This window comes from Notolepis coatsorum (genome assembly GCF_963971535.1).
Source record: "Notolepis coatsorum genome assembly, chromosome: 17".
Lineage (NCBI taxonomy): Eukaryota > Metazoa > Chordata > Actinopteri > Aulopiformes > Paralepididae > Notolepis > Notolepis coatsorum.
Window position 1 is genome coordinate 86,574,917 of NC_140181.1, and position 27,757 is coordinate 86,602,673.

Sequence of the window (27,757 nt, forward strand, 5' to 3'; positions counted from 1 at the left end):
GAAGCTGAAACGGGTGCCTTAGAAATGGAATGAAGAAAGAAACGCAACGCTACATTACATATGAGTACTGTATAATATACCAGTAGACACATTAACTGTAGGGTGAGTACTGTATAATATACCAGTAGACACATTAACTGTAGGGTGAGTACTGTATAATATACCAGTAGACACGTTAACTGTAGGGTGAGTACTGTATAATATACCAGTAGACACATTAACTGTAGGGTGAGTACTGTATAATATACCAGTAGACACATTAACTGTAGGGTGAGTACTGTATAATATACCAGTAGACACATTAACTGTAGGGTGAGTACTGTATAATATACCAGTAGACACGTTAACTGTAGGGTGAGTACTGTATAATATACCAGTAGACACATTAACTGTAGGGTGAGTACTGTATAATATACCAGTAGACACATTAACTGTAGGGTTTGTTTGAACTGAGATTTCTGAGTCTGGACTAAATGTTTTACTTCCCTCTGTGTGCTCGAGTCCTCAGTCTTTTAGCTTCCTGGCGTAGCGTGGGGAGGTAGCATCCTCTCTGTGCCCCTGGGTCGGTGAAAGCTGAGCTACTCCGAGGATGGGACCTTCTTGGGTTTGCCCCGTCTCGCGGTGGGGTTGTTGTTGTTGTTGTTGTTGTTGTTGTTGTTGTTGGGCAGTCTGTTTTGGACCGGGCTCCCTCTGTCCGTTGGGGCGGGGGTCTGGGCGAGGGTCTGCGTTGGGGGCAAGAACACGGCAAGGGCGGGGGTCAAGTTTTGGGTGGCGCTAGGCGCTGGAGTCTTTGTTTGGACCGGGTCGGCCACCGGGGGGCGCTCTTTGGGCTTGCGGCCTCTCTTCTTGCCGGCGGTGGCTCCGTTCCTCACCTCGCCGTTGTTCTCCGGCGCTTTGCTCTTGCTGCCGGCGACCACGTGGCTGGCTGCGGTTCGGAACCAGTTCTGAGGCAAATCAAACACAACGTTACCGCGGAGTCCCAACTCACGCTGTGAAGCAGGACTCTGTTTATATCCTAATAACCTTTCTACTGTATTCAACACAGCCAACGGTTATATCTGGAGGTGTTACATACATGTCAATCATGCCTACGAGCGTGTGAACAACAGATGGATCAGTGAGAAATATGCCACGTTTGTAGGAATGCAGGGATCTTAAAAGGCAGACTTTCAGGCAAGCCGCCAGGCTGGTAAGTGCTGTAAGTGTGAGACTGTAATCAGGGCCCACCTGTGAGTGACTCTTGCTGATGTGGTACTTGACACCGCTCTCCGAGCTGAACTCCTTCTGGCAAATCAGACAGGTGTACTTCCCTGATTCACCGCCTCCCTGCAACAGCCACACACACACAACCTCAGTCACCTCAGCGCCGTCTCTAGGCAACACCAACCAGCCGCATAACCGTAGTGATTTATTTACACAGTTAAAAAACCCCCACGTAGCTCATAGGATCTAAAGAATGTGGACAGAGGTTGGTGGGAGGGGTGGATGTTCGTACCTGGCTACAGTTGGCTAGATGGGCTTTGAGTCCCGACACACTGGAGTAGACGGCTTCACAGCTCTGAACAGAGGCAGACAAGACAAATGACGGAGCACAGTAAGTATAGACCAACAATTTGGTCTAACAACACTTAACTTATCACATTAGATTAGATTACATTCCATTAGATTAAAATGTATTGTCATTATGCAGCACAAGTACAGTACAATGGGAAGAATTTTGGCATCCAACCAGAGTGCAAATGTAGCAGTAAAGTGCAACAGCAATATACAACGTACTTTAATGTGATTAAATGGGGTACAAAATATACAACTACTGAGTGTAGTGTTAATCAGATGTATGTACAGAGTTGTAGTATAACATACTACAGATACAGGTATAAAGACAGTATGGTACAGTGACCACCATACTGTCCAGCAGCGTAACTAGTAAGAGTAGGATATGTACAGATATAGATATAGTATCCACAGATATGTAGAAGACTATGTGCAGGTAAATCAGTAGGTTATTATAGTTACAAGCTCTCTTTGAAAATATATGAACTTGGATCACTGATGTGTTACCTGAGGGCTGATCTATGGTAACACACTAAACAAGGGTCCTCAGGGCTGATCTATGGTAACACACTAAACAAGGGTCCTGAGGGCTGATCTATGGTAACACACTAAACAAGGGTCCTGAGGGCTGATCTATGGTAACACACTAAACAAGGGTCCTGAGGGCTGACCTATGGTAACACACTAAACAAGGGTCCTCAGGGCTGATCTATGGTAACACACTAAACAAGGGTCCTGAGGGCTGATCTATGGTAACACACTAAACAAGGGTCCTGAGTAGGGATGTCCCGATCCGATCACGTGATCGGGATCGGGGCCGATCACGTGATTTTCCGAAGATCGGGATCGACAAAAAAAAAAAAAAAAAAAAAACGTTTTTTTTTTTTTTTTTATTCAACAAACATGACCATGTTCACGTCTTAAACTCATACTGAGGCCTTAGTTTTGGTTTTAAATTGCATATCATCATTCATTTATTTATTGTCACAGAGCAGAAGAATTTTGCCAAAACAAACCAATAGTATCCAGCTGCAGAACGGCAGACCAGCCACAATCTCAGACCCAAATAATTTTTATTTAAATTTTTTTTATCCCAATTTCTCACATTACATTCACCCTGAATGTTGACGTTATCCAGGTGAAAAGTTAACTTCATAAATCATTTGATGTATAATTAAATCAAAGGAAATGCGTTTGGGTCTGAGAGTGTGGCTGGTCTGCTGTTCTGCAGCTGGATACTATTGGTTTGTTTTGGCAAAATTCTTCTGCTCTGTGTGACAATAAATAAATGAATGATGATATGCAATTTAAAACCAAAACTAAGGCCTCAGTATGAGTTTAAGACGTGAACATGGTCATGTTTGTTGAATAAAAAAAAATAAAAAAAAATTTTGATCGGATCGGGAAATATCGGTATCGGTAGATACTCAAAATCACATGATCGGGATCGGATCGGGAGCAAAAAAACGTGATCGGGACATCCCTAGTCCTGAGGGCTGATCTATGGTAACACACTAAACAAGGGTCCTGAGGGCTGATCTATGGTAACACACTAAACAAGGGTCCTGAGGGCTGATCTATGGTAACACACTAAACAAGGGTCCTGAGGGCTGATCTATGGTAACACACTAAACAAGGGTCCTCAGGGCTGATCTATGGTAACACACTAAACAAGGGTCCTGAGGGCTGATCTATGGTAACACACTAAACAAGGGTCCTGAGGGCTGATCTATGGTAACACACTAAACAAGGGTCCTGAGGGCTGATCTATGGTAACACACTAAACAAGGGTCCTGAGGGCTGATCTATGGTAACACACTAAACAAGGGTCCTGAGGGCTGATCTATGGTAACACACTAAACAAGGGTCCTCTTACTACGTTGGAGCAGCAGATGAACCCCTTCTCCTTGACCTCGTTCTTCCAGGTGTCCAGCAGCTCAGGGCTGAAGTTAGGGAGGCCAGGACGGGTGTAATTCAGCTGAGGAACAAAAAGAAGGAGCATCGATGTCAATATTCTTTGTATCGTAGTATGACGCCTCTCGTCACTGGGCACAGTTAGTGTGTCTGTGTACTGTATCTGTGAGATGTCACACACAAGGTCTCCATTAGGGTTGGGACAGTAATACGGCATCCTGTGGTATTAGCAACGATGTCTGTTCTATTAACGTCATCAAAAGAATTCTGTTGCACATTGGAGAATTATCCGACGTTTTTCCCAATATATTTATCATTATTATCCTTCATTATTATCATGAGTAACATTTATTGTATACATTTATTGCATGAGTTAATTATTATCTGGTGCCGCCTAGTGGACGTATTGCGACTCTGAGCAGGTAAGCTGTCTCTGCGCCGGCGCGTCGCGCTATTTAAGTGACACTCTCAGCCTAGACTGTAAGGTGAAAAGCCCTGTGGGCGAACTCTTGACTGGCCAACGGTACGTTGCATTGTATGCGCCGTTAATATCCGCATTTCTCTTTAATTCATATATCTAGTTACTAATTAATGCCGTTTATTTCCTTTCCTTTGTATAGGTAAATAATCTGACTAACGTCTGATTGTATGCTGACTGACTAACGTCTGATTGTATGCTGACTGACTAACGTCTGATTGTATGCTGACTGACTAAACGCTGACTGAATGTACATGCTGACTATAGACTAACTACGTGCAGACTGACTAACGTCTGATTGTATGCTGACTGACTAAACGCTGACTGAATGTACATGCTGACTATAGACTAACTACATGCAGACTGACTAACGTCTGGCTAACTGTTACCTGGCTAAACGTCTGGCTACACTATCAAGTACCGGCGGTTGCTAAATTGCAACCTAACTATCAACGAACTATTATCAGAGTCGACTTGGTTGAACATTACCAAATACCATATCGACCTCTACTAACATTATCCACTAATGCTTGGATGTAAGCTGCTACTAACTATCAGCTACAAGCTAACCACTTGTTTAATTGACCACCTGGTGATTATTACAACAAGGATGAATTGGATGCTGGACATCAAAGTCCAAATAAACGAACATTCTTATAAAGTGCGAATTGTTTCAATGGTTTGAGTATAAGTCATTTCGCCCACACCCTTCCAAGGGGGACATCTAGTTGACTCATTGACTGAGACTGCTAGATAATTGGACACACATACTGTATATATAATGAACTGTGTTTGTTCAGCACCACTGTCTGTGTGGTTGAATTTTAATAATAAACACTAAACGAAGAGTGTTTGTTCAGCACCACTGTCTGTGTGGTTGAGTTTTAATAATAAACACTAAATGAAGAGTGTTTGTTCAGCACCACTGTCTGTGTGGTTGAGTTTTAATAATAAACACTAAATGAAGAGTGTTTGTTCAGCACCACTGTCTGTGGTTTGAGTTTTCGGTTTGTCTCTCCATATCTATATCTGTACATATCCTACTCTTACTAGTTACGCTGCTGGACAGTATGGTAGTCACTAGGGCTGTCCCCGACTAAGGATTTGGATTGTCGACGAGGATTGGCCAAAATTTGCTGTTGGTCGACTTACAAAAAAAAAGAAAAAAAAAAGAAAAGTATAATATTTTAAAACTATTTTTTTTTTTTATCATTCCATTTGGGCTGTGGGGGTGCTTAATGTCTGAAGGAGTCGACTGAAGGCTTCTTGTCCTCTGCAAAAGCATGCAATTGGTCCACTGATGGATACATCTTGATATTTGTCTAGTCTAGTGTGTTCATTAGATGGGTGAAATCCTCTTTCAGTGCCTCTGTGCCTGTTTTCGTAGGCAGTTAGCCTCTGGTATGCGTGCCATTAGTGTTAGCCACGCTTCTAGGCCTCTTCTATTTTAAATATTATATTTGACTAAGAGGTTGGCCAGTCGACTATGGCTCCTTTCGACCGATTAGTCGACTATTCGATTAATAGGGGTCAGCCCTAGTAGTCACTGTACCATACTGTCTTTATACCTGTATCTGTACATGTTATACTACAACTCTGTTCATTCTCTGAACTGTTGATTCAGGAGATGACTTTTGACAATGTTTATGGATATGTGATGTCGTCATGTGAAAGCTTCTCCTCAGATTTGCATGAAGAAGGTGACAGCCGGAGATTCAAGTTATGTGCCCATCTCAGAATCAATCACCCATTAACCGTAGCGACGATGAACGTGTCTTCCAGTTCAAAGGCCCCCACTGCTGCTACCCAAGCAGGACCACCCACTAGGCCCACCACCACCACTACTACCATCACCGTCAGTCTTGGAATTGCATTTATTGGGTATGACTGGGAATCTGAGACTTGTTGATCCAATGATTCGTATGTGATTATGTTGGTCCCCATAGTAGCCATTTCAGAGACCATTCTTTGAAACCTGACCTCACTTTACAACCACAAACTAGAGACCTGGTCATTCAGAGGTTTATTGACCATGAGGGGGGCGTCGGAGCAATTTCCAGAGCAGAAGTGCTCACCATCCAATCACAGAAAAATGCAATTCTTACAGAAAGGTTTTGATTCCAAACCATAGTATGAATTTTCTATGGTGTTCTTCAAGGTCTTGGTGTCTTAATGTGGTATTTTGGAGGGTCTTCTGACCATGTTTTTCTTTTTTTATCCATTTCTTTTCTCTCCTTATTTTCTATTTTTCTCCCATCCCAATTTCGTATTTCCAATTCTCCCCTCCCCTGTCTTGAACGTTGCTCGACTATGCCCCCCACTGGTCGGTTGTAGGGAGGATAGAAGCCTTGCATCACGTGTCCCCTCCGGTACACGAGGAGGCAGCCTGTCACATCTTTTCACCTGCCAGCACGGACTCTCAGTGGCAACGCATGGGAGGCTCACACTACCCCTGCTACTTCCTGTCTCTGCTGTGCAGGCGTCCCCCAACCGACCTGTAGGAGTCGCTGTCCACAACGTCCAAATCCCCACCCATCGACTTCCACCCTCTAACTCTGCCAATTGAGTTAGTATGACAGCTGGCCCAAGCCGGAGGCAATGCTGACACCCGGATTCGAGACCGGAGTCTCTTGCATTGGTGACGAGCGCAATCTCCACTGCGCCACCCAGCCGCCCCCTCTTCTGACCATGTTTATCATTTCTTGAGTGGTCAGAAATGGTTCAATCTTGCACCAAATCTGTGTAACAAATGGTACCAACCCATACATTTCTGCAACAAATGATAACAACATAATAGCAGGAGAACGGCCATCATACATCATCGATCATCATTTTCTAAGCCCTTGTACGCTCAAAACCTTTTTTTAATGGGCACCTAATCAAAACACAATGTTTATTACAGATTTATGACTAGAAGAACTAGAAGAACACAGTGCTGAGCTGCATCTGAAATTAATATTCAGGTTCACAGCTTTCCCACTTCTATCTACTGTTGATCCCCTGTCCCTCCCCCTAAAGAAGACTAAATGGGTCTATGTGGGTCTCAAAGAGGGTTAAATTAGCCAGTAATACTACCGTATAGTGCCGGAAAATTTGGGGAAGGTTTAACGGTAATTGGATACCACCCAACCCTTTTCCTCTTATTTAGTGTGGTGTTTGAGTTCAGTTGGCTTTGCTATCCTGTGTACAGTATATGCCTTGTATGTTTTTCCTTCTTGTCAATGTACACAACGCCATTGACATTTTTCTTTTTGCATATCCCTTCTAGTGACGCATACACACAGTCCTCATATTCCTCCTAATTGCACATACACACAGTCCTCACATCCCTCCTAGTTACACATACATACAGTCCTCATACCCCCTAGTTACACATACACACAGTCCTCATATCCCTCCTAGTTACACATACACACAGTCCTCACATCCCTCCTAGTTACACATACACACAGTCCTCATATCCCTCCTAGTTACATACACACAGTCCTCATATCCCTCCTAGTTACACATACACACAGTCCTCATATCCCTCCTAGTTACACATACACACAGTCCTCACATCCCTCCTAGTTACACATACACACAGTCCTCATATCCCTCCTAGTTACACATACACACTGTAACTTGTAACTTGTAGATTACCCAGTATGGTTGTCAATATCCCAGTGTACCCAACCCCCCCCACCCAACCTCCTCCAATGTACAGTTTCTACGTCAAATGTATATACTCCCTTTTCCTGACTCCTTCTGTATCACAAACAGTACTGTATTTGCAAATCTGGTATGTCATAAATGTATAGATGTAGCAGTACTGTCTATCTGTATGTCATGTATGTCATATATGTCCTGATGAATTGAAAATGGGGGACCCTGATGTAAACAAGACGAAAGTCTTTCTCTGGTCTGCATCCCCTTAACAATTGTGTGTATTGAGCTGTACTGTATTGTACCCATTCTGCAATCTGTTAATAAAGTTTTCAATCAATCAATCAAACACAGTCCTCATATCCCTCCTAGTTACACATACACACAGTCCTCATATCCCTCCTAGTTACAGACACACAGTCCTCATATCCCTCCTAGTTACACAGACACACAGTCCTCCACACATACTATATGCATTTCATCAGAGAGGTCGGAGCGCAGGGTCGCTTGCAGTGCAGCGCCCCCTGGAACACTTTTTGGGGTTCAGTGCCTTGCTCAAGGGCACTTAGGCAGGATGGTGGGTACCGTAGATGTAATACTGGCCACCCTTCAGTCACCAGCTCACAGCTGGAACTCACCCTCCTGTCAGAGAGGGGGATCGAACCAGCGACCCTTTAGTTACTGCCCGGCGTCTTTAGGTAATCCTGCCTCCCCTATGGCAATGCATACTGCCAGTATTTGGATATACAGTATTCATGCAGCAGTGGAGGACCACTGTGTCTGTCTGCTCCGTCTGCTTTGTCTGCCGTCTGCTCTGTCTGCTCTGTTTGCCGTCTGCTCTGTCTGCCATCTGCTCTGTCTGCTCTGTCTCTCATGTCTGCTCTGTCTGCTCTGTCTGTCCTGTCTGCTCTGTCTGTCCTGTCTGCTCTGTCTGCTCTGTCTGCTCTGTCTCTCCTGTCTGCTCTGTCTGCCCTGTCTCTCCTGTCTGCTCTGTCTGTCCTGTCTGCTCTGTCTGTCCTGTCTGCTCTGTCTGCTCTGTCTCTCCTGTCTGCTCCGCCTGCTCCGTCTGCTCTCACCCTCTTGCTGTCGGGCACCAGGTCATCTTTGATGCGGCGCTTGGTGCCCCAGTCCTTGGCCAGCTCGTCCTCTGCTATCTCCTGCAGGTGGAACACGGCGACCTGGGCTGACCGGCGCCTCACCCTGCCACTGGGCGTTCGCTCGAAGTCCTCGCCCGGACTCTGGCTGTGCACCGGCCTCTCCCGCTCCCTCTCGCAGGGCCTGCCCGCCGCCGGCCTCTCCTGCAGCCACTCGCTCCTCTCGGCGGGCTGGCCCTGCTCCCTCCTGCCCCCTGTTGGAGACTCCTCGGGGATCACCTGGAGAGATGTTTACAACATGGTTCAACAGTGACAAGGAACTGAAGAAAATAAGTTTACAAGTTTCTTTAATAGTTGTCATACAGAATTACAGAATACTTTTATACAAAATGCTTCTTACTGTTACGCTCCAGAGACTGTGCAAGACAAGATAAGTATGAAATAAAATAACATAGTAAAATTAGAAGTAAAAAAAAATGAGGTCACAGTGTTCAGTTTAGACATATGTACAATGTTCGATGCAGAAGACGTAACTGAGTTACCATACAATATACAATACTGTGCAGTGTACTAATATACAATACTATATAGTGCAAGGCAGAAATGGGACGAGGTGCAATTTAGGTACAATTCACAGTAGGTGTACGAGTTGTAGTGCAAATCCTTTATCAATAAATATAAAGTGTAAAGTGTGTTTGTGTGATCTAAAGTGTGGAGAGTGGGTGCTGCAGTGTGTTGTTTGTTTGAGTGAGTGTGTGCGTGTGGGTGTGTGTGCTGTGTGCATTTGATGGTTGTTGCATAGTGTTTATTGTTCGTTTAGCAGCCTGATGGCCTGGGGATAGAAGCTTCTTCTGAGTCTTTCTGTGCTCGCCTTAAGACTCCGGTATCGCTTGCCTGACCGCAGCAGTTCAAAGAGGCAGTTGTTCGGGTGGCTCGAGTCCTTAATAATTATCTTAGCCTTCCCCTTGCACCGCTTGTTGTAAATGTTCTGGAGGGTGGGAAGCCCCCCTCCAATTGTGCGTTCGGCTGAATGTGTCACTCTTTGTAGTCTGCTACGGTCTTGTGCAGTGCTATTCCCAAACCAGGAGGTGATGTTGCCGGTCAGGATGCTCTCTATTGTACATGAGTAGAAGTTCCTAAGGATCTTCTGACTGACTTGGAACTTCCTTAGGCGCCTGAGGAAGTAGAGGCGTTGTCGTGCCTTCTTCACAACACTGTCAATGTGTGTGGTCCATGTCAAGTCCTCGGATATGTGGGCTCCGAGGTACTTGAAACTGTTCACTCTCTCAACCGGTGCCCCGTCGATGCTGAGGGGGCTGTAGTCCTTGACCCCCGACCTCCTGAAGTCCACAATCATCTCTTTTGTTTTGCTGACGTTCAGGGAGAGGCAGTTCTCCTGACACCACTGTGACAGATTCTCTACCTCTTCCAGGTAGGCCCTTTCGTCGTTGGCAGAGATCAGGCCCACCACTACTGTGTCATCAGCAAATTTGATGATGGTGTTGTTGTTCCGCTGTGCTACGCAGTCATGTGTGTACAGGGAGTAGAGGAGGGGGCTCAGAACACAGCCCTGGGGGGCCCCTATGTTGAGCGTGATGGATGAGGAGGTGCAGTTGCCGGCTCTTACCACCTGGGGTCTGCCCGTCAGGAAGTCCAAGACCCACTGGCAGAGGTCATAGTTCAAGCCCAGGTCCCTGAGCTTGGCTATGAGTTTGGAGGGGACTATGGTATTGAATGCTGAGCTGTAGTCGATGAACAGCATTCTCACATAGTTCCCCTGCCTCTTGTCCAGGTGTGATGCTGCTGTGTGCAGCACATGGGCTATGGCGTCCTCCGTGGACCTGTTGGGGCGATATGCAAATTGCAGAGGGTCCAGGTTGATGGGGAGGGAGGAACAGATGTAGCCCTTCACTAGCTTCTCAAAGTAACTTAATACCTACATTATTTCATGTCATAGTGTGTTTTCTGTGCTTTAGGCGTTTTCAGTTCTTGGGACTCCCTGAGAGGAACTACCCACTGGGGAGCTCAACCTGAGAACTACATACCTTCAGGGATTTCTTTCAGTTTGCATTCGCACCTCCAATAGGAACGCTGAAGTGACACAAGCCGACCACGCTTCTCTCCCGGAGAGCGGAGACAGACAGTGGCTGATTGATCAACTTACGACTAAGCATTTCCTGGTTGATAACAAGATGAGAGCGCCAAAATAGCCAATAGAGAATTGTAAATACTTAACCTACAGATTCGGACACAATATTGACGTCGCTAAGAGGTCCGCTGGGAAATTATTTTTAATGTATAGGTTTTTCCAACTACAATGCAGTTTGGACATGTGTGTCTCCCCAGCCCCATGCGGCAGAGCACAGCTGAGCACACTTAGGTCTGAGACCATGGATTTGATGTCTGGACAGATCACTGTACGCTTGTGTCACTCATGGTTGCTCTGTGCTGGGATCAGCCCTGAGATCACGTTCAGGAACTACGATATCATCCTCAATTCCTGCAGTGCGAACACAACAACAAGAGGGTCCTTCCACCAACAGTTCCTGCAGTGCAAACACAACAACACCAACAGTTCCTGTAGTGCAAACACAACAACACCAACAGTTCAACAGTTCCTGCAGTGCAAACACAACAACACCAACAGTTCAACAGTTCCTGCAGTGCAAACACAACAACACCAACAGTTCCTGCAGTGCAAACACAACAACACCAACAGTTCCTGTAGTGCAAACACAACAACACCAACAGTTCAACAGTTCCTGCAGTGCAAACACAACAACACCAACAGTTCCTGCAGTGCAAACACAACAACACCAACAGTTCCTGCAGTGCAAACACAACAACACCAACAGTTCTTGCAGTGCAAACACAACAACACCAACAGTTCCTGCAGTGCAAACACAACAACACCAACAGTTCCTGCAGTGCAAACACAACAACACCAACAGTTCCTGCAGTGCAAACACAACAACACCAACAGTTCCTGCAGTGCGGACACAACAACACCAACCGTTCCTGCAGTGCAAACACAACAACACCAACAGTTCCTGCAGTGCAAACACAACAACACCAACAGTTCCTGCAGTGCAAACACAACAACACCAACAGTCCAACAGTTCCTGCAGTGCGGACACAACAACACCAACAGTTCCTGCAGTGCAAACACAACAACACCAACAGTTCCTGCAGTGCAAACACAACAACACCAACAGTTCAACAGTTCCTGCAGTGCAAACACAACAACACCAACAGTTCCTGCAGTGCAAACACAACAACACCAACAGTTCCTGCAGTGCAAACACAACAACACCAACAGTTCCTGCAGTGCGGACACAACAACACCAACAGTTCCTGCAGTGCGGACACAACAACACCAACAGTTCCTGCAGTGCGGACACAACAACACCAACAGTTCCTGCAGTGCAAACACAACAACACCAACAGTTCCTGCAGTGCGGACACAACAACACCAACAGTTCCTGCAGTGCGGACACAACAACACCAACAGTTCCTGCAGTGCAAACACAACAACACCAACAGTTCCTGCAGTGCGGACACAACAACACCAACAGTTCTTGCAGTGCAAACACAACAACACCAACAGTTCCTGCAGTGCAAACACAACAACACCAACAGTTCCTGCAGTGCAAACACAACAACACCAACAGTTCAACAGTTCCTGCAGTGCAAACACAACAACACCAACAGTTCCTGCAGTGCGGACACAACAACACCAACAGTTCTTGCAGTGCAAACACAACAACACCAACAGTTCCTGCAGTGCAAACACAACAACACCAACAGTTCCTGCAGTGCAAACACAACAACACCAACAGTTCCTGCAGTGCAAACACAACAACACCAACAGTTCCTGCAGTGCAAACACAACAACACCAACAGTTCCTGCAGTGCAAACACAACAACACCAACAGTTCCTGCAGTGCAAACACAACAACAAGGGGCTCTTCCTCCAACCGTTCCTGAACTATGAAAAAGTCCCTCTGGTCAGAAAACACATTTTATTGTAAATATGTCCCCCTGATTACCTGATGTAACAGGTATACGTGTTCTATGTGTGTTCATGAGTGAGGTCAGCGTGGAACAGGGAGAGAGACGAGACAGAATGAAAACACCCTCTCACTAAATAGAACACCATTTGTCAAAAATATTTCAGCTCAAAGAAAATGTCATCCTTCAAGAGACTACATGGTAAACAAAACAACAATGTCTAAGAAGGTCAAGTGTTGTTCTCAAAAGATGTCCAGTGTTCATCACCTTGAACGTATCTACTGATACACAGATGTCACAGGGCTGTAATGATATTCCACCTTACCCTCTCCCTGCCCCTGTTGTTGTTGCTGTCAGTGGCCCCGTCCTTGTCCTTGCTGCTGCTGTGGGCGGTGGTGCTGGAGGTGGTGGAGGTGGCGTTGGTGGCGGTGGCACCGTCCTTGTCCTTGCTGCTGCTGTGGGCGGTGGTGCTGGAGGTGGTGGAGGTGGCGTTGGTGGCGGTGGCACTGTCCTTGTCCTTGCTGTTGCTGTGGGCGGTGGTGCTGGAGGTGGTGGAGGTGGTGTTGGTGGTGGTGGGGGGGTGTTCAGTGCGTACGTGGTAGTCTCTGCCAGCCTTGGAGCGGTAGCTCTTACCACAGTGCTGGCAGAGAAACACTGGCCTCTCGTCCTCAGAGAGCTCCCTGCCACAGCGCTTCTGGTGGTACTGGTACCCCATCAAACTGGAGAAGTGGGCCGAACAGCCCTGTGTGTGTGTGTGTGTGTGTGTGTGTGTGTGTGTGTGTGTGTGTGTGTGTGTGTGTGTGTGTGTGTGTGTGTGTGTGCGTGTGTGTGCGTGTGTGTATGCATGTGTGTGTGTATGTGTGTGTGTATGTGTTCATGAGTGAGGTCAGCATGGAACAGGGAGAGAAACGAGACAGAACGAAAACACACATTAAACTAGAAATAATATTATTATTATATAAAAAAAATAACACCATTTGTTGCATATTTTTTGGTCAATGAATTTTTGTTAGCTCTGTTGGAAAAAGAAGAGAGAGACAGAGATAGAGAGACAGAGATAAATGAGAGAGACAGAGAGAGATGAGAGAGACAGAGAGAGATGAGAAAGAGACAGAGAGAAAGATGGAGAGAGAGAGACGCTGCTCATTTTTCAGCTTAAGGAAATGTCATCCTTCAAGAGCCTCTTCCTCCCACCTCCTGCACTCTGCTGTAAGTCATAGGAAACAGTGTTGATGTGGTTTCAGGCACTGTGACAAGGAGTGAGAGAGAGAGAGAGAGAGAGAGAGAGAGAGAGAGAGAGAGAGAGAGAGAGAGAGAGAGAGAGAGAGAGAGAGAGAGAGAGAGAGAGAGAGAGAGAGAGAGAGAGAGAGAGAGAGAGAGAGAGAGGGGGGGGGGGGGGCGGGAGAGGGAGAGAGAGGAGGGATACAAGTAACAAAAATCCTGACTGGCAAGAGAGGAGGAGAAAAAGATGAAAAGAGAGACAGAGAAGGTGGATGAATGGAAAGGAAGAGTAGTGAAGGGAAAGAGAGAGAGCAGGAGGGAGAAAGAAAGTGGGAGGGATAGAGAAAAAAAGAGAGAGAGAGCGATCGTGTGCATACCTCACTAGGACACTTGATTCTTCCCATCTGTTTCAGCACTCTGCGCAACCTCTCTCTCTCCTCCTGCCCGTCCCCCGTCTGGCCTTCGCTCCCCGAGGGCTGAGGGGGAACAAACATAGCGCGTCACATCATAACACCTCCCCCTCCTTCACAAAAAAAAAAAAGAAAAGAAAAAGACCCGTACACACACACACATACATACTCGCCCGGGCAATGAAAATGTGTTTTCCATCTCAGGCGCTCAACGCAGTGCCAGGATTATTAAACGCGTTCATAGTGAGGCTGTTACTCAAGGCATGTTTATGACAACTGTCAAACTCAGTGTTTTCACTGAGGTGGTGATCGGTGCCAAACCCCAGCCAGGGACCACAACAACAGATGGCAGCGCTGCCAGAGAGGAGGAGAACCGAGAGGAGAGGAGAGGAGAGGAGAGAGAAAAGGATAAGAGGGGGGAGGGGAGGGAGAGGAGGAGAAGATGAGAGGAGAGGACGGGAGAGGGGGGGGGGGGGAGAAGAGAGGAGAAAGGAGGAGAGGAAAGAGAAAAGAGAGGAGACTTGTGTTTAAGGGCGGGCATCTCGACACTTCCTGTGTTTGCACATGAAAGAGAGCTGTGGATTATTTGAGGCACAGCCGTGGCAGAGTGTGAAGGAGAGGAGATTAGATGGAGAGCAGACTGCATCTCTATGGTGTCAAGCCTGCAGGCAGACCGACAGACAGACTCCAGCTCAGTGTTTGCTTTACCCCTCGCAGGAGAGGAAGCCATGAAACTCCAACGACATGTATTTTTAATGACTCCATCGTCGAGTGAGAGAGGGAGAGAGAGAGCGAGAGAGAGAGAGAGAGAGAGATAGGGAAAGAGAGATAGAGTGAGAGAGAGGGAGAAAGAGAGAAAGAGGGAGAAAAGAGAGAGAAAGATAAAGAGACAGAGAGAGAAAAGAGAGAAAGAGATAGACAAAGAGAAAGAGAGAGGGGACAGTAGCAGCAGACATGAAGGTCAAAGTCAGCAGGTGACCACTGTCCTCCTGTCAGTCCGCTGGGTTTCCCCACTCTGCACTGGGGCCATGCCACGTGACAACTACACTGGCCCAGAGTCAGTCCTCACTGCACTGGGGCCATGCCACGTGACAACTACACTGGCCCAGAGTCAGTCCTCACTGCACTGGGGCCATGCCACGTGACAACTACACTGGCCCAGAGTCAGTCCTCACTGCACTGGGGCCATGCCACGTGACAACTACACTGGCCCAGAGTCAGTCCTCACTGCACTGGGGCCGTGCCACGTGACAACTACACTGGCCCAGAGTCAGTCCTCACTGCACTGGGGCCGTGCCACGTGACAACTACACTGGCCCAGAGTCAGTCCTCACTGCACTGGGGCCGTGCCACGTGACAACTACACTGGCCCAGAGTCAGTCCTCACTGCACTGGGGCCATGCCACGTGACAACTACACTGGCCCAGAGTCAGTCCTCACTGCACTGGGGCCGTGCCACGTGACAACTACACTGGCCCAGAGTCAGTCCTCACTGCACTGGGGCCGTGCCACGTGACAACTACACTGGCCCAGAGTCAGTCCTCACTGCACTGGGGCCGTGCCACGTGACAACTACACTGGCCCCGGGTCAGTCCTCACTGCTCATCGGTAGCTAGTCGCTTTACATAAAAAAAGTACAGAGAACCAAACCAGTTAATGCCGTCTGTTTCCGCAACGATGGCTTTTAGCCTTTTTAAGGCAGCACTGGGATCAGTCTTTCATTTGCTTATATTGGAAATGTTACAGAAAAAGCTGAATATTTTTATTTTATTTGATGGGGTACATTTTATATTTTTTTAATAACATATCTCCTTCTAGCTCTGCTCGGCTGGACGGCCGCCAATGAGGTTAGGACAAAATAGGGTCGGACTGAAGACAAATAGCTGTGTCAAATAGCTTAACTTCGCTGCCACAGCTGCAACAATCACCGATCATCTCTGCTACACCATTCGATGATTAAACACACACACACACACACACACACACACACACACACACACACACACACACACACACACACACACACACACACACACACACACACACACACACACACACACACACACGTGCAGCTGCATGCACCACCGCATGCAACATAGTTTTGGGAGCGCACTACGTACGTTCATTAATCATTCACCATACTTTGTGAAACAAGGCAGCGGTGAATTATTCAGTAAGCTGCGTAGGGGACAAGCGCTGCTCTAATGTGGGAGTGTCACGATCATATCTTAATGAAGCTCCTCTGCTGTCAGAGTCAGGACAGCTGCGGAATGTAATATGAGGACTTCCAAGGACAGGAATATCAACCATCGCTTTCAGCTGGTTTCAGGATCGCAACCCCAGGGAGACAACTTCCAGAGAGAGAGAGAAAAAAGGACAGTGTTTTCAAAAGGAAAGCTATTATATAGGTACGCATATATATACAGTATAAATATACGTTACTGGTGAGAAACGTGTTTGATTGTGGATGTGTGTAGGGAACTTATATAACGCCCTCTGAACACACCCACGGCCTCTACAGACCCAGCGCCCTCGTGAGAGCCAGTACTGTCCTCGTCGTGCGCAGAGCAGGTGTCCATAATCGGTGTCAGTCAGTGTTTGTAGTGAGTGAAAGTCTACACCTCCTCTCTCCACAGCTGTAGGGCCCTGGTGGTGTAACGTTACGGTCCAGTAACCACCCTGGTCAGTGGGTCAGTGTGCCTCTGGTGAAACACTAGCGCTCTGACTCACATAAACACTCCCAAACAAAACCCTTGACACCTGGTTAGTTGGGGGCTGCGGCTCGAAGGACAATCCGCAGAGAAAGGAGATGGTAGACGCGGTCGGAAGCTCCTGTGATTTATCAAATATAAACGCTTTCCAATCTCACTGCATTCTCTTACAGAAAATATGTTCATGTGAAAGTACCCAAAATGTTAGAACTGTTGTTGTGAAAATGATGACTAAAGCCATTTGATCATTATCCCCCTCAGGGCTCCAGAGTCGCTACCATTTAGTCACATTTTGCGACCATGTTTTGAGATGGTGCTACTAAAAATCACACCAGTGCGACGTGCAATGTGCCCGCGCTTCGTTTTAATCATCATCGTATCTGACGGTAATGTGTCACTCATCACTGGGAGGGAGGGATGTGTGTCTGTGAGTGAGACAGAAATGCCTATCCAGTCAACCAGCATGCTTCTCTCTCTCTCTCTCTCTCTCTCTCTCTCTCTCTCTCTCTCTCTCTCTCTCTCTCTCTCTCTCTCTCTCTCTCTCTCTCTCTCTCCAGTGTCCTCGCATGGCATTAAAACGTATCCAATTATCTTTCAAAATATAATTCGGATCCTTCTGTGCCACAGACACTAGTGGCAAAATTACAACGAGGGGGAAGATTTCAAAGGAGGCAGCAGGTGATAAGAGAAGAATAGTCTTCCCTACAGTCCGGAACGGCTTGTGAACTCAGTCAAGCGAGCCACAGAATCCTTAGGACTTTGGGTCAATGGTTTTCAAAATAAAAGTCTTCAACTCAAAGTCTATTAGATGCATTTTCATGAACAAAAACATGTAGATAATGCAACAAATACAGATAACATAGGGTATGGACTTTTTATTCTGATTTAAAGCTTTCAAATAATCCTGCCTTAGCCAGAAGTAGGAAGGCCAATAAACATTCCTTAGAAAACCACATTTTAATACATAACTGTGTTCGTCTTTGTGCTGTTGGCTCGCAAACGCTTGCCGATTCAACCACATTTCCTAATGACATGGAGACTTCCAATGAATTTTCATTGACTGTATTTGAAGAGCCCTGTCAATCCATTTCAATATAATATGTAAAGTGTGTGTGTGTGTGTGTGTGTGTGTGTGTGTGTTTGGGGTAATAAAATTGAAAAAAAAAGACAAATAACGTGTTGTGCTGAATGTGGATTTAAGTGGTGCTACAAAATGTTAAAGATTTTGAAAAGCTTAGTCTGGAGTCCTGCCCCTGGATATCAACAGAATCAAACCGTTTTAAAGATATTCAATCTGCTTCCTTGAAGAGATCACATAATCTACCTCACCCTGATTGGCCCATCGGTCGGTCAATTGTCAGTAGTTGTATAAAAGGATATTGGCTAGCTAGTCCACAAACAAGTATAACATTAGCATTCCACGATAAGCCTTTTCTGTCTGAATCATTGTACTGGTTCTTTAAGTAATGTGTGAAGGGGATTGTGCTGTGGGAGTCAGATTTCAGAGTGTGAATGAAAGAGGGAATGAGAGAGAGAGAGAGAGAGAGAGTGAAGGAGAGCGGGTGGTGTGTGTGTGTGTGTGTGTGTGTGTGTGTGTGTGTGTGTGTGTGTGTGTGTGTGTGTGTGTGTGTGTGTGTGTGTGTGTGTGTGTGTGTGTGTGTGTGTGTGTGTGTGTGTGTGTGTGTGTGTACCTTGGTGCTGTGTTCAGCCATAGTATGGTAGTTGAGACCGGCCTTGGATCTGAACTGCTTCTGGCACTGCTGGCACTTGAGAGCATCCTGGAGCTGCAGGGGTTAAACACAAGATCAAACACCTTTTCTACGAGAGGAAATCAACTGAATCCACACTCTAAGCCATCTAGGCCTCCGGTCTTTATTGGATCTATCAACATTTCACCTATAACCCGCTGTAATAGTCTGTCATTAGAGGGAAGGAGAAAAAAAAAAAATCCTTTACTTCATCACTATTAGCTCGTAAAGGACGGAAGCACATATCTGGAGACTTCTGGAAACGAGCGAAGGCTAAATTGACGCAGAATGTTCCATTTCATGGATCCAGTCCTTGCTCTGGTATTGATCTGGGGGACAAGAGGTGATTGGATGGCGAGTGACCCGGTGGTAATGTGGTGCTGCTCACTGTTTAACGGCAGGCCGGTCACTTTAATAGAGTCACACAGGCCACTGGAACACGGAGCCATTAGAGCGGCTGTTAGAACCATCAGAGGCCACTGGAACACGGAGCCATTAGAGCGGCTGTTAGAACCATCAGACACTGGAACACGGAGCCATTAGAGCTGCTGTTAGAACCATCAGACACTGGAACACGGAGCCAGTAGAGCGGCTGTTAGAACCATCAGAGGCCACTGGAACACGGAGCCAGTAGAGCGGCTGTTAGAACCATCAGAGGCCACTGGAACACGGAGCCATTAGAGCGGCTGTTAGAACCATCAGACACTGGAACACGGAGCCAGTAGAGCGGCTGTTAGAACCATCAGAGGCCACTGGAACACGGAGCCATTAGAGCGGCTGTTAGAACCATCAGAGGCCACTGGAACACAGAGCCAGTAGAGCTGCTGTTAGAACCATCAGAGGCCACTGGAACACGGAGCCATTAGAGCTGCTGTTAGAACCATCAGAGGCCACTGGAACACGGAGCCAGTAGAGCGGCTGTTAGAACCATCAGAGGCCACTGGAACACGGAGCCATTAGAGCGGCTGTTAGAACCATCAGAGGCCACTGGAACACGGAGCCATTAGAGCGGCTGTTAGAACCATCAGAGGCCACTGGAACACGGAGCCAGTAGAGCGGCTGTTAGAACCATCAGAGGCCACTGGAACACGGAGCCATTAGAGCGGCTGTTAGATCCATCAGAGGCCACTGGAACACGGAGCCAGTAGAGCGGCTGTTAGAACCATCAGAGGCCACTGGAACACAGAGCCATTAGAGCGGCTGTTAGAACCATCAGAGGCCACTGGAACACGGAGCCAGTAGAGCGGCTGTTAAATCCATCAGACACTGGAACACGGAGCCAGTAGAGCGGCTGTTAGAACCATCAGAGGCCACTGGAACACGGAGCCAGTAGAGCGGCTGTTAGAACCATCAGAGGCCACTGGAACACGGAGCCATTAGAGCGGCTGTTAGAACCATCAGAGGCCACTGGAACACAGGGGGGGGGTCTCAATGCTTAAGATACATAAGCGCCACGGTGGTGTAGTGGTTAAACACTGTCGCCTCACAGCAAGAAGGTCCAGGGTTCGATTCCCGCTTGGGGACCAGGGCCCTCATTTATCAACGTGGCGTACGCACAGATATGTGCTTAACCCGTGCGTACGACCATTTCTAAGCAAAGTGTGGGATTTATCAATTTGAACGTGAACTTGACTTTGTGCTTATGTCTACGCACAGCTCTGAGCATGCTTAGCTGACGCCCAGTGGTAGAATATCGTTACTACGGCATATGCGCTCCTCAGTTCATGCATTAGTTTCAACGCGGAAATAAGCTTTCGTGCATTAGTCCTGACACTGGCGTGTGTTCTGTATGAACCGTAATTCATTATAGTTCATTGTGAAATAGCGACAGTAGTGTAATTATAATGGGCTCATGCGCGAACAAGAGGTTGGCTTGCTTGTTTGGCAGGGGGGGCAGACGCAGAACACCTAGTGTAACTGCCGCCGTGTCATAGTGTAATTCAAGTTAAGCTTCAGTATGATGTCATATAGTAGAACCGGTTAGAACAGGCTAGAACCTTCCAGAACTGCGCTCCACAGTGTATAAATAGAGAGAACTTACAAGGGTTCTCTCTCTCATTTCTCAACCACCATCAACCACCTAGCCCCTTTCGTGACTGTGATGCACCGAGTGAATCCACAGTCACTTGCTCCTCAATAGGAAACCAACCTAGATTTACCCTGAATGACTGGTTCTGACCGAACCGTTCGTTATACAAGAATCACAGAGACGTTTCAAAGGTACTCACAGTTGCAGGAGGGTTTCGGACAGAGATACGGGATGGTTTGAAAGCCGTTGCTAATAAACATTTTAAATATTTTTTATAAACTGGTCAACACTGCATTATTTCCGGCATTGTGTGCATGATGCGCATGCGCTGTGATCACACCAGGCAGCCAACGCCGGAAATAATGCCGTGTTGACCAGTTTATAAAAAATATTTTAAATGTTTATTAGCAACGGCGAGCTTTCAAACCATCCCGTATCTCTGTCCGAAACCCTCGTGCAAATGCGAGTACCTTTGACATTTCTCTGTGATTCTTGTATAACGAACGGTTCGGTTAGAACCAGTCCTTCAGGGTAAATCTAGGTTGGTTTCCTATTGAGGAGCAAGTGACTGTGGATTCACTCTGTGCATCACAGTCACGAAAGGGGTTACAGAACACCCACCTCCACCAAACGCGATTAAATATTGTTTCAAATAAAAAGCGACATACTATTATTTTGTGTCATGTTTCCAAATAAGATTGGCCACAACGAAATGCTTTCTACTTCAATTTGTTGGTTAGAATAGATTACCTCGCTCCGTTGAAACTTCACTGAGACTAACAGTAAAAGACAGTATTTTAATAATAATAATAATAATAACAATAATAATAATAATAGAGCTTCATTTTATATAGCGTCTTTCAAGAAACCCATGCAAGGTCGCTTTACATAGATAGGGGGGGGGAAATAACAAAGTAATAAACATAGTGGACAGACTATGTAAATATGATGATGGGATTCAAGTTCATGTTTGTATTTATCACATAGGCAGGCTACACATGGCGTATAGGCTACATCATACATGGCAGTGAGATTCATTGTTCTTGTATATGCTCTCGTATTATTGTTTATATTGTGGAAGTGAATCAATGAGACGAGCAGACGGAGTATCGAGTCTCTGAACTTTACTTCCAAACAAATCCAACAGAACCAAGGTACAGCCACACCCTTAAGTCAACTCCCTCCTGTCACTCAATCAGTGTCCATTCTGAAGTGAGACACCTCCCTCTAGTGTCCACCACACAGGCCCCCCCCGAACATTCAGAATTGACATTCAGTGCAACACCAAACAAACGGAACTGAACACAACAAACCCCCAAAAACAGTGCACCCAGTGTCTTCAGTCTCTTTTAGGAGGTCTGACCACGCGGCCATAACGACTGTATTTAACAGTCACAGGGAACGTGGAAGGGGAAAGGGTAAGGGTAGGGGCAGGGGGCCGTCCCCGCCGCCGCAGAGGCTTCGCCGGTGGAAAGGTAGGGGTAACAACGGCCGGAGGGCATGGGACAGGGGAAGACTTGGGTGGCCGGCCCCGGCGCCGGGGCTGAGCCAGCTCCACCGGCCCATTTGGGACCACATGAGCAGGCTTAAGACGATCGACTGAGATCTGCTCCTTATTCCCCCCCATGTCCACCACAAAGTACTTGGGGCCCGGCTCGAGGACGCGGAAGGGCCCGTCATAGGGAGCCTGCAGTGGAGAACGGTGGGCATCATGACGGATGAACACATACCTCGCAGTCATCAGGTCCTTAGGAATGTAGGACTGGGGAAGGCAGTGATGTGTGGGAACTGGGGCAAACACCCTCGCTGCGTCCTGGAAGGCAGATCGGTGAGCTGTAGTGGACCAAGGGGCAGAGGAACCAGGAAGGAACTCCCCTGGGACCCTCAGCGGTTGACCAAAAACCAATTCGGCTGAAGAGGCCTGCAGGTCTTCTTTAGGGGCAGTACGCAGGCCCAACATGACCCACGGAAGACGGTCGACCCAGTTGCCATCTGTGAGCGTGGCCCGGAGAGCGGCCTTCATGGATCTGTGAAAACGCTCACACATGCCGTTGGCCTTTGGGTTGTATGCTGTGGTACGATGGAGTTTCACCCCAAGTCTCTCAGCCACGGTGCTCCACAGCTCAGAAGTGAACTGGGATCCCCTGTCCGAAGTCAGGTCCAATGGCGTGCCAAACCGAGTGACCCAGCCGAAGATAAACGCCCGAGCCACCTCCTCAGCCGTTGTTGATGACAGGGGAACAACCTCCGGCCACCTGGTGGTCCTGTCCACCATAGTGAGGAGGTGTGTGAAACCCTGAGACGGGGGAAGTGGGCCCACCAGGTCCACGTGGACATGGTCAAACCGCCTCTCTGGAATGAGAAACGGCTCCAGGGGGGCCTTAGTGTGACGATGTACCTTGGCACGCTGGCACGCCACACAGGAGGCCGCCCATACTTTGACGTCCTTCCTAAGGCCCGGCCAGACGAACTTGGCCGCTACCAGCTTGACCGACGCCTTTACCCCAGGGTGTGAAAGGGCATGAATGGTGTCAAATACCCGGTGGCGCCAGTCAGTTGGAACCATGGGGCGGGGCTGGCCAGTGGAGACGTCACAGAGGAGCGTGGCGCCGCAGTCGTGAAACACCACATCCTCAAGTCGAAGTCCTGTCACAGCCGTCCTGAACGCCTGAAGGTCTGAGTCGGTGAGCTGGTCAGCAGCCATGGCAACATAGTCGATGCCCAGGTGCACAGGACTGACGCGCGCCCGGGAGAGGCAGTCCGCCACCTGGTTGTCTTTACCGGCTACATGCTGGATGTCGGTAGTGAACTCCGATATGGCGGAAAGTTGGCGCTGCTGCCGCCCCGACCATGGCTCCGTGGTCTTGGCCATGGCAAACGTTAGGGGCTTGTGGTCGACAAAAACTGTGAACTTGCGGCTCTCCAGCAAGAACCTGAAGTGACGTATGGCGAGGAAGAGGGCCAGGAGCTCCCTGTCGAATGTACTATACTTCCTCTCGTTGTCGCGCAGCTTCCTACTGAAGAAAGCCAGAGGCTGCCAGGCGCCAGCCACCCACTGCTCGCACACCGCACCTACTGCATAATCGGAGCCATCGGTGGTGAGGGCTATAGGAGCAGCAGGAGATGGGTGTGCCAGCATGGCAGCATTGGCAAGGGCAGCCTTAGAGCCCTCAAATGCCTGGACCCGCTCCGGGGACCAGCCCACGTCATCGTTGGCTCTCTTCCCCTTCAACGCCTCGTACAGAGGTCTCATCAGGTGAGCCGCATGGGCTATAAACCTATTGTAAAAATTAACCATCCCCAGGAACTCCTGGAGAGGTTTGATGGTGAGGGGGCGGGGGAAAGCAGCAATTGCCTCCACCTTGGCGGGTAGAGGAACAGCCCCCTGGGAAGAGACATGGTGGCCCAGGAAATCCATGGCCGGCAGGCCAAACTGACATTTGGCCGGGTTCACGATCAGCCCATGCTCGTTGAGCCGCTCGAACAGTTGACGGAGATGTCCCCGATGCTCCTCCACCGATGCACTGGCTACCAGGATGTCGTCCAGATAAATAAACAAAAATGACAGGCCTCGCAGCACAGAGTCCATCAGCCGCTGGAATGTTTGCGCTGCCCCTTTAAGGCCGAATGGCATGCGCAGGAATTCAAACAGTCCAAACGGGGTGATAATGGCAGTCTTGGGCACGTCGAGCGGATGGACCGGTACCTGGTGGTAGCCACGCACCAAATCTATTTTAGAAAAAATGGTGGCGCCCGCCAGGTGGGCAGAGAAATCCTGGATATGTGGCACTGGGTACCGGTCATGAGTGGTGATGTTATTTAGGCGACGGAAATCACCACACGGACGCCACTTCCCGTCCGCCTTGGGGACCATGTGTAGTGGGGAGGCCCAAGGACTGTTGGACCGGCGCACAATGCCGAGCCGTTCCATTGTGGCAAACTCCTCCCTGGCTATTGCCAGTTTAGCAGCATCCAGGCGGCGCGCCCATGCATAAACTGGCGGGCCCACCGTTGGGATGTAATGTTCCACCCCATGCTTGGCGACAGAGGCAGAGAAAGTGGGGACAGTCAGAGCAGGAAACTCAGCGAGGAGGCGCTGGTACATATCGCCTGTGGCGAGCATATTGGCCAGGGCAGGCGGCCCCGGCCCCCCCAGTGTGCAGGGGTATGTGTCAAAGGACACAGAGCCAATCAGCCTACGGTTCGCAACGTCCACTAACAGTCTGTGAGCACACAAAAAATCCACGCCCAGTATAGGCACCGACACTGAAGCAATAATAAATTCCCAGCTAAACTGCTGTCCATGTAAACACATAGTCACGTACCTGGTACCAAACGTACGGATGGAAGTCCCATTAGCCGCGTCCAGGGGTGGTCCATGACCGTTTCCCAAGGCGTCCGTGGCCGACGCAGGCAGGATGCTCCTCTGGGCGCCAGAATCCACCAACAGACGCCTTCCAGACAACGTGTCCTCGATAAACAACAGCTCGTTGATATTGACGCCAGCGCTCATAGCCGCTAACGAGCGCCGGCTCTCGCGTTTCCCTGGTTACCAAAGGTGCATGGTGGAACACAGCTCTTCGCTTTGTTGCCAAAACGGCGATGATAATAACAAAGCCCTCTATCATCCCTCTGTGTCTGATCCCTGCGATCAGCCACCCGATCAGACACAGCAGCCACACAGTACTGACGGGAGGCCAGTAGTATTCTATCCGCCTCCTCTGCCAATCCCCGGTAATCCTTGGTGCGCACGAGAGGCGAGCTGGCCAGAGCCGTGCGCACCGGAGTCGGGAGTTGACGCAGGAACAGCTGCACAAAAATAAACGTAGCGTCACCTGAACCAAGCAGTGCTAGCATGTTCTCCATCAGTTCTGTTGGTTTACTGTCCCCCAATCCGTTGAGGGACAATAGGCGCTCCGCGCGCTCTGCATCTGACAGCTGGAAAATGCGCAACAGCTGTTCTCTGAGCGCGTCGTATTTGCCGGCTGCTGGCGGCTCTCTCAGGCATCCCATCAGCCGGCGTGTAGTGGAGGAATCCAATGCCGCCACAACATGGTAATATTTCGTCTCATCCGACGTTATTCCGCGGAGGTGAAATTGTGCCTCGATGTGCTGAAACCACGGGGCCGGGTCATGCTGCCAAAACTCTGGCAACTTGACTGTAGCTGCATACACTGCGGGAACCACAGCCGGTGGATTCTCGTTATTGCTCATATTTCACACGTTTAGGGTCACCACTGTGGAAGTGAATCAATGAGACGAGCAGACGGAGTATCGAGTCTCTGAACTTTACTTCCAAACAAATCCAACAGAACCAAGGTACAGCCACACCCTTAAGTCAACTCCCTCCTGTCACTCAATCAGTGTCCATTCTGAAGTGAGACACCTCCCTCTAGTGTCCACCACAATATAAGCTACCCAATACTGACATCAAAATAGATTGTATGCCTCTAGAAATCATATGCAGCAGGTAGAAAATTTACGGAAAATCCGTCGCGATTTGGAATACAATTGAGGAGAACTTTAATCCCTGGGTATTAAACGAACAAAACGGAAAAAGGCAGTCATATTCCAGCATGGGCTTTATTAGTTAATATGGTCTTTAAGAGATATCATATCCGACATCACCGTACGTGTACATGTCTGTCAGCCTGTCTCGTATTTCTCCATAACACGCAATTCCCTCGGGTCAGTCCATTATTTCACATCCCATGGGGGTGTTTCATGACCATATATGGATAATCGGGGCGGTTCTGGTATGCAAATACTTAAAACCATGCACGAGCTCAAGCTTAGGAGCAAGGTGATATTTATGAAGACAGGTGTGCGTAGGACCTGTGTACGTACGTGTGATAAATCCCTTTTTTTTTGTGCGTGCACACATTCTAAATTCTGTGCTTAAGAACGAAAATAGAATACTTTCTACGAAAACTTGATAAATGAGGGCCCAGGTTTCCATGATGCCAGTTACCCAGGTGGGGTATCTCCCAGGCCTTTCTGTGTGGAGTTTGCATGTTCTCCCCGTGCTCGCAAGGGTTTCCCCCCGATAAGATAAACCCAATGGAAAAACATGCACAACAACAAGATCGCTAACGCTGTGGCGTCCTTGACGAAGACGGACAGGAGCACTTGGATTGGTCCCCTGGCGCGGCTCACGTTGCGCCTGTCTGCTCCCGGCTGCCCTTGGGGGGGAAGGACGACGGGATGGGTTAATCGCAGAGACGAATCGCATGCATGCATGCCGATTAATGACCTCTGAGCAGGTCCTAAATTATTATTATTATTATTTTACATGTACATACTTGGATCCTGTTCCTCTCCTTTATGCTAGGGTGTAACAATACATATATTTGGACTTATACGTTGATTCAAAAGGCGATGTTCCAATACAATCAATGCAATGTACATACTGTACCGGTATATCACTTCAGATATTTAAAGGTAGGGGCGGCTAAGTGGCGCAGTGGGCAAGGCGCTCGCCACTAACGCAGGAGACGCTGGGTTCGAGCCCAGCTCTCGGCGTTGCTACCAGCTTGGCTGGTCGTTCATACTAACACAATTGGCAGTGTTAGGGGTGGGAAAGCCGGTGGGTGGGGATCGGACGTTGTGGACAGCGACTCCTACAGGTCGGTTGGTGCGCCTGTACAGCAGAATCAGGAAGTATCGGGGGCAGTGTGAGCCTCCCACGCGTTACTCCTCGCCACTGAGAGTTCGAGCTGCTGCGGTGAAAAGATGCGACAGCTGCCTCCTCGTGTACTGGAGGGGACACGGGATGCAAGGCTTGGTCCTCACTGCAGCCGACCAGTGGGAGGCATAGTCTAGCAGCGTTCGAGACAGGGGAGGGGAGAATTGAAGGGAGAATTGGCGAGGCGAAATTGGGATGGGAGAAAAATGGAAAAATAAGGAGAAAAAGTTGGTAAAAAATATATATATATTTAAAGG

General features: G+C 48.3%; 1 protein-coding gene across 1 annotated transcript; it reads right to left on the reverse strand.

The window, feature by feature from the left end:
• Positions 1-298: 298 nt before the first annotated feature.
• On the reverse strand, positions 299-18,823 carry LOC311243863 (zinc finger protein 512B-like). Its single transcript, XM_084333236.1, has 8 exons — positions 18,730-18,823; positions 14,295-14,393; positions 13,022-13,438; positions 8,668-8,964; positions 3,431-3,532; positions 1,496-1,558; positions 1,228-1,326; positions 299-944 (listed from the first exon to the last, which is right to left on the reverse strand). The coding sequence occupies exons 1-8, from the start codon at positions 18,748-18,750 to the stop codon at positions 579-581; spliced, it is 1,464 nt and encodes a 487-aa protein (XP_084189362.1). The 5' UTR covers positions 18,751-18,823; the 3' UTR covers positions 299-578.
• Between the last annotated feature and the right edge of the window lie 8,934 nt (positions 18,824-27,757).

Bases quoted from the DNA above. Each gene is read 5' to 3' on its own strand.
- LOC311243863 (XM_084333236.1), bottom strand. From the start codon at position 18,750: ATGGCTGAACACAGCACCAAG. The intron at 3,533-8,667 runs GTGAGAGCAGAC...TTTGTTCCTCAG, and splicing joins TGGTGCCCGACAGCAAGAGG to CTGAATTACACCCGTCCTGG. The intron at 1,327-1,495 runs GTACGAACATCC...TGGCTGTTGCAG, and splicing joins ATCTAGCCAACTGTAGCCAG to GGAGGCGGTGAATCAGGGAA.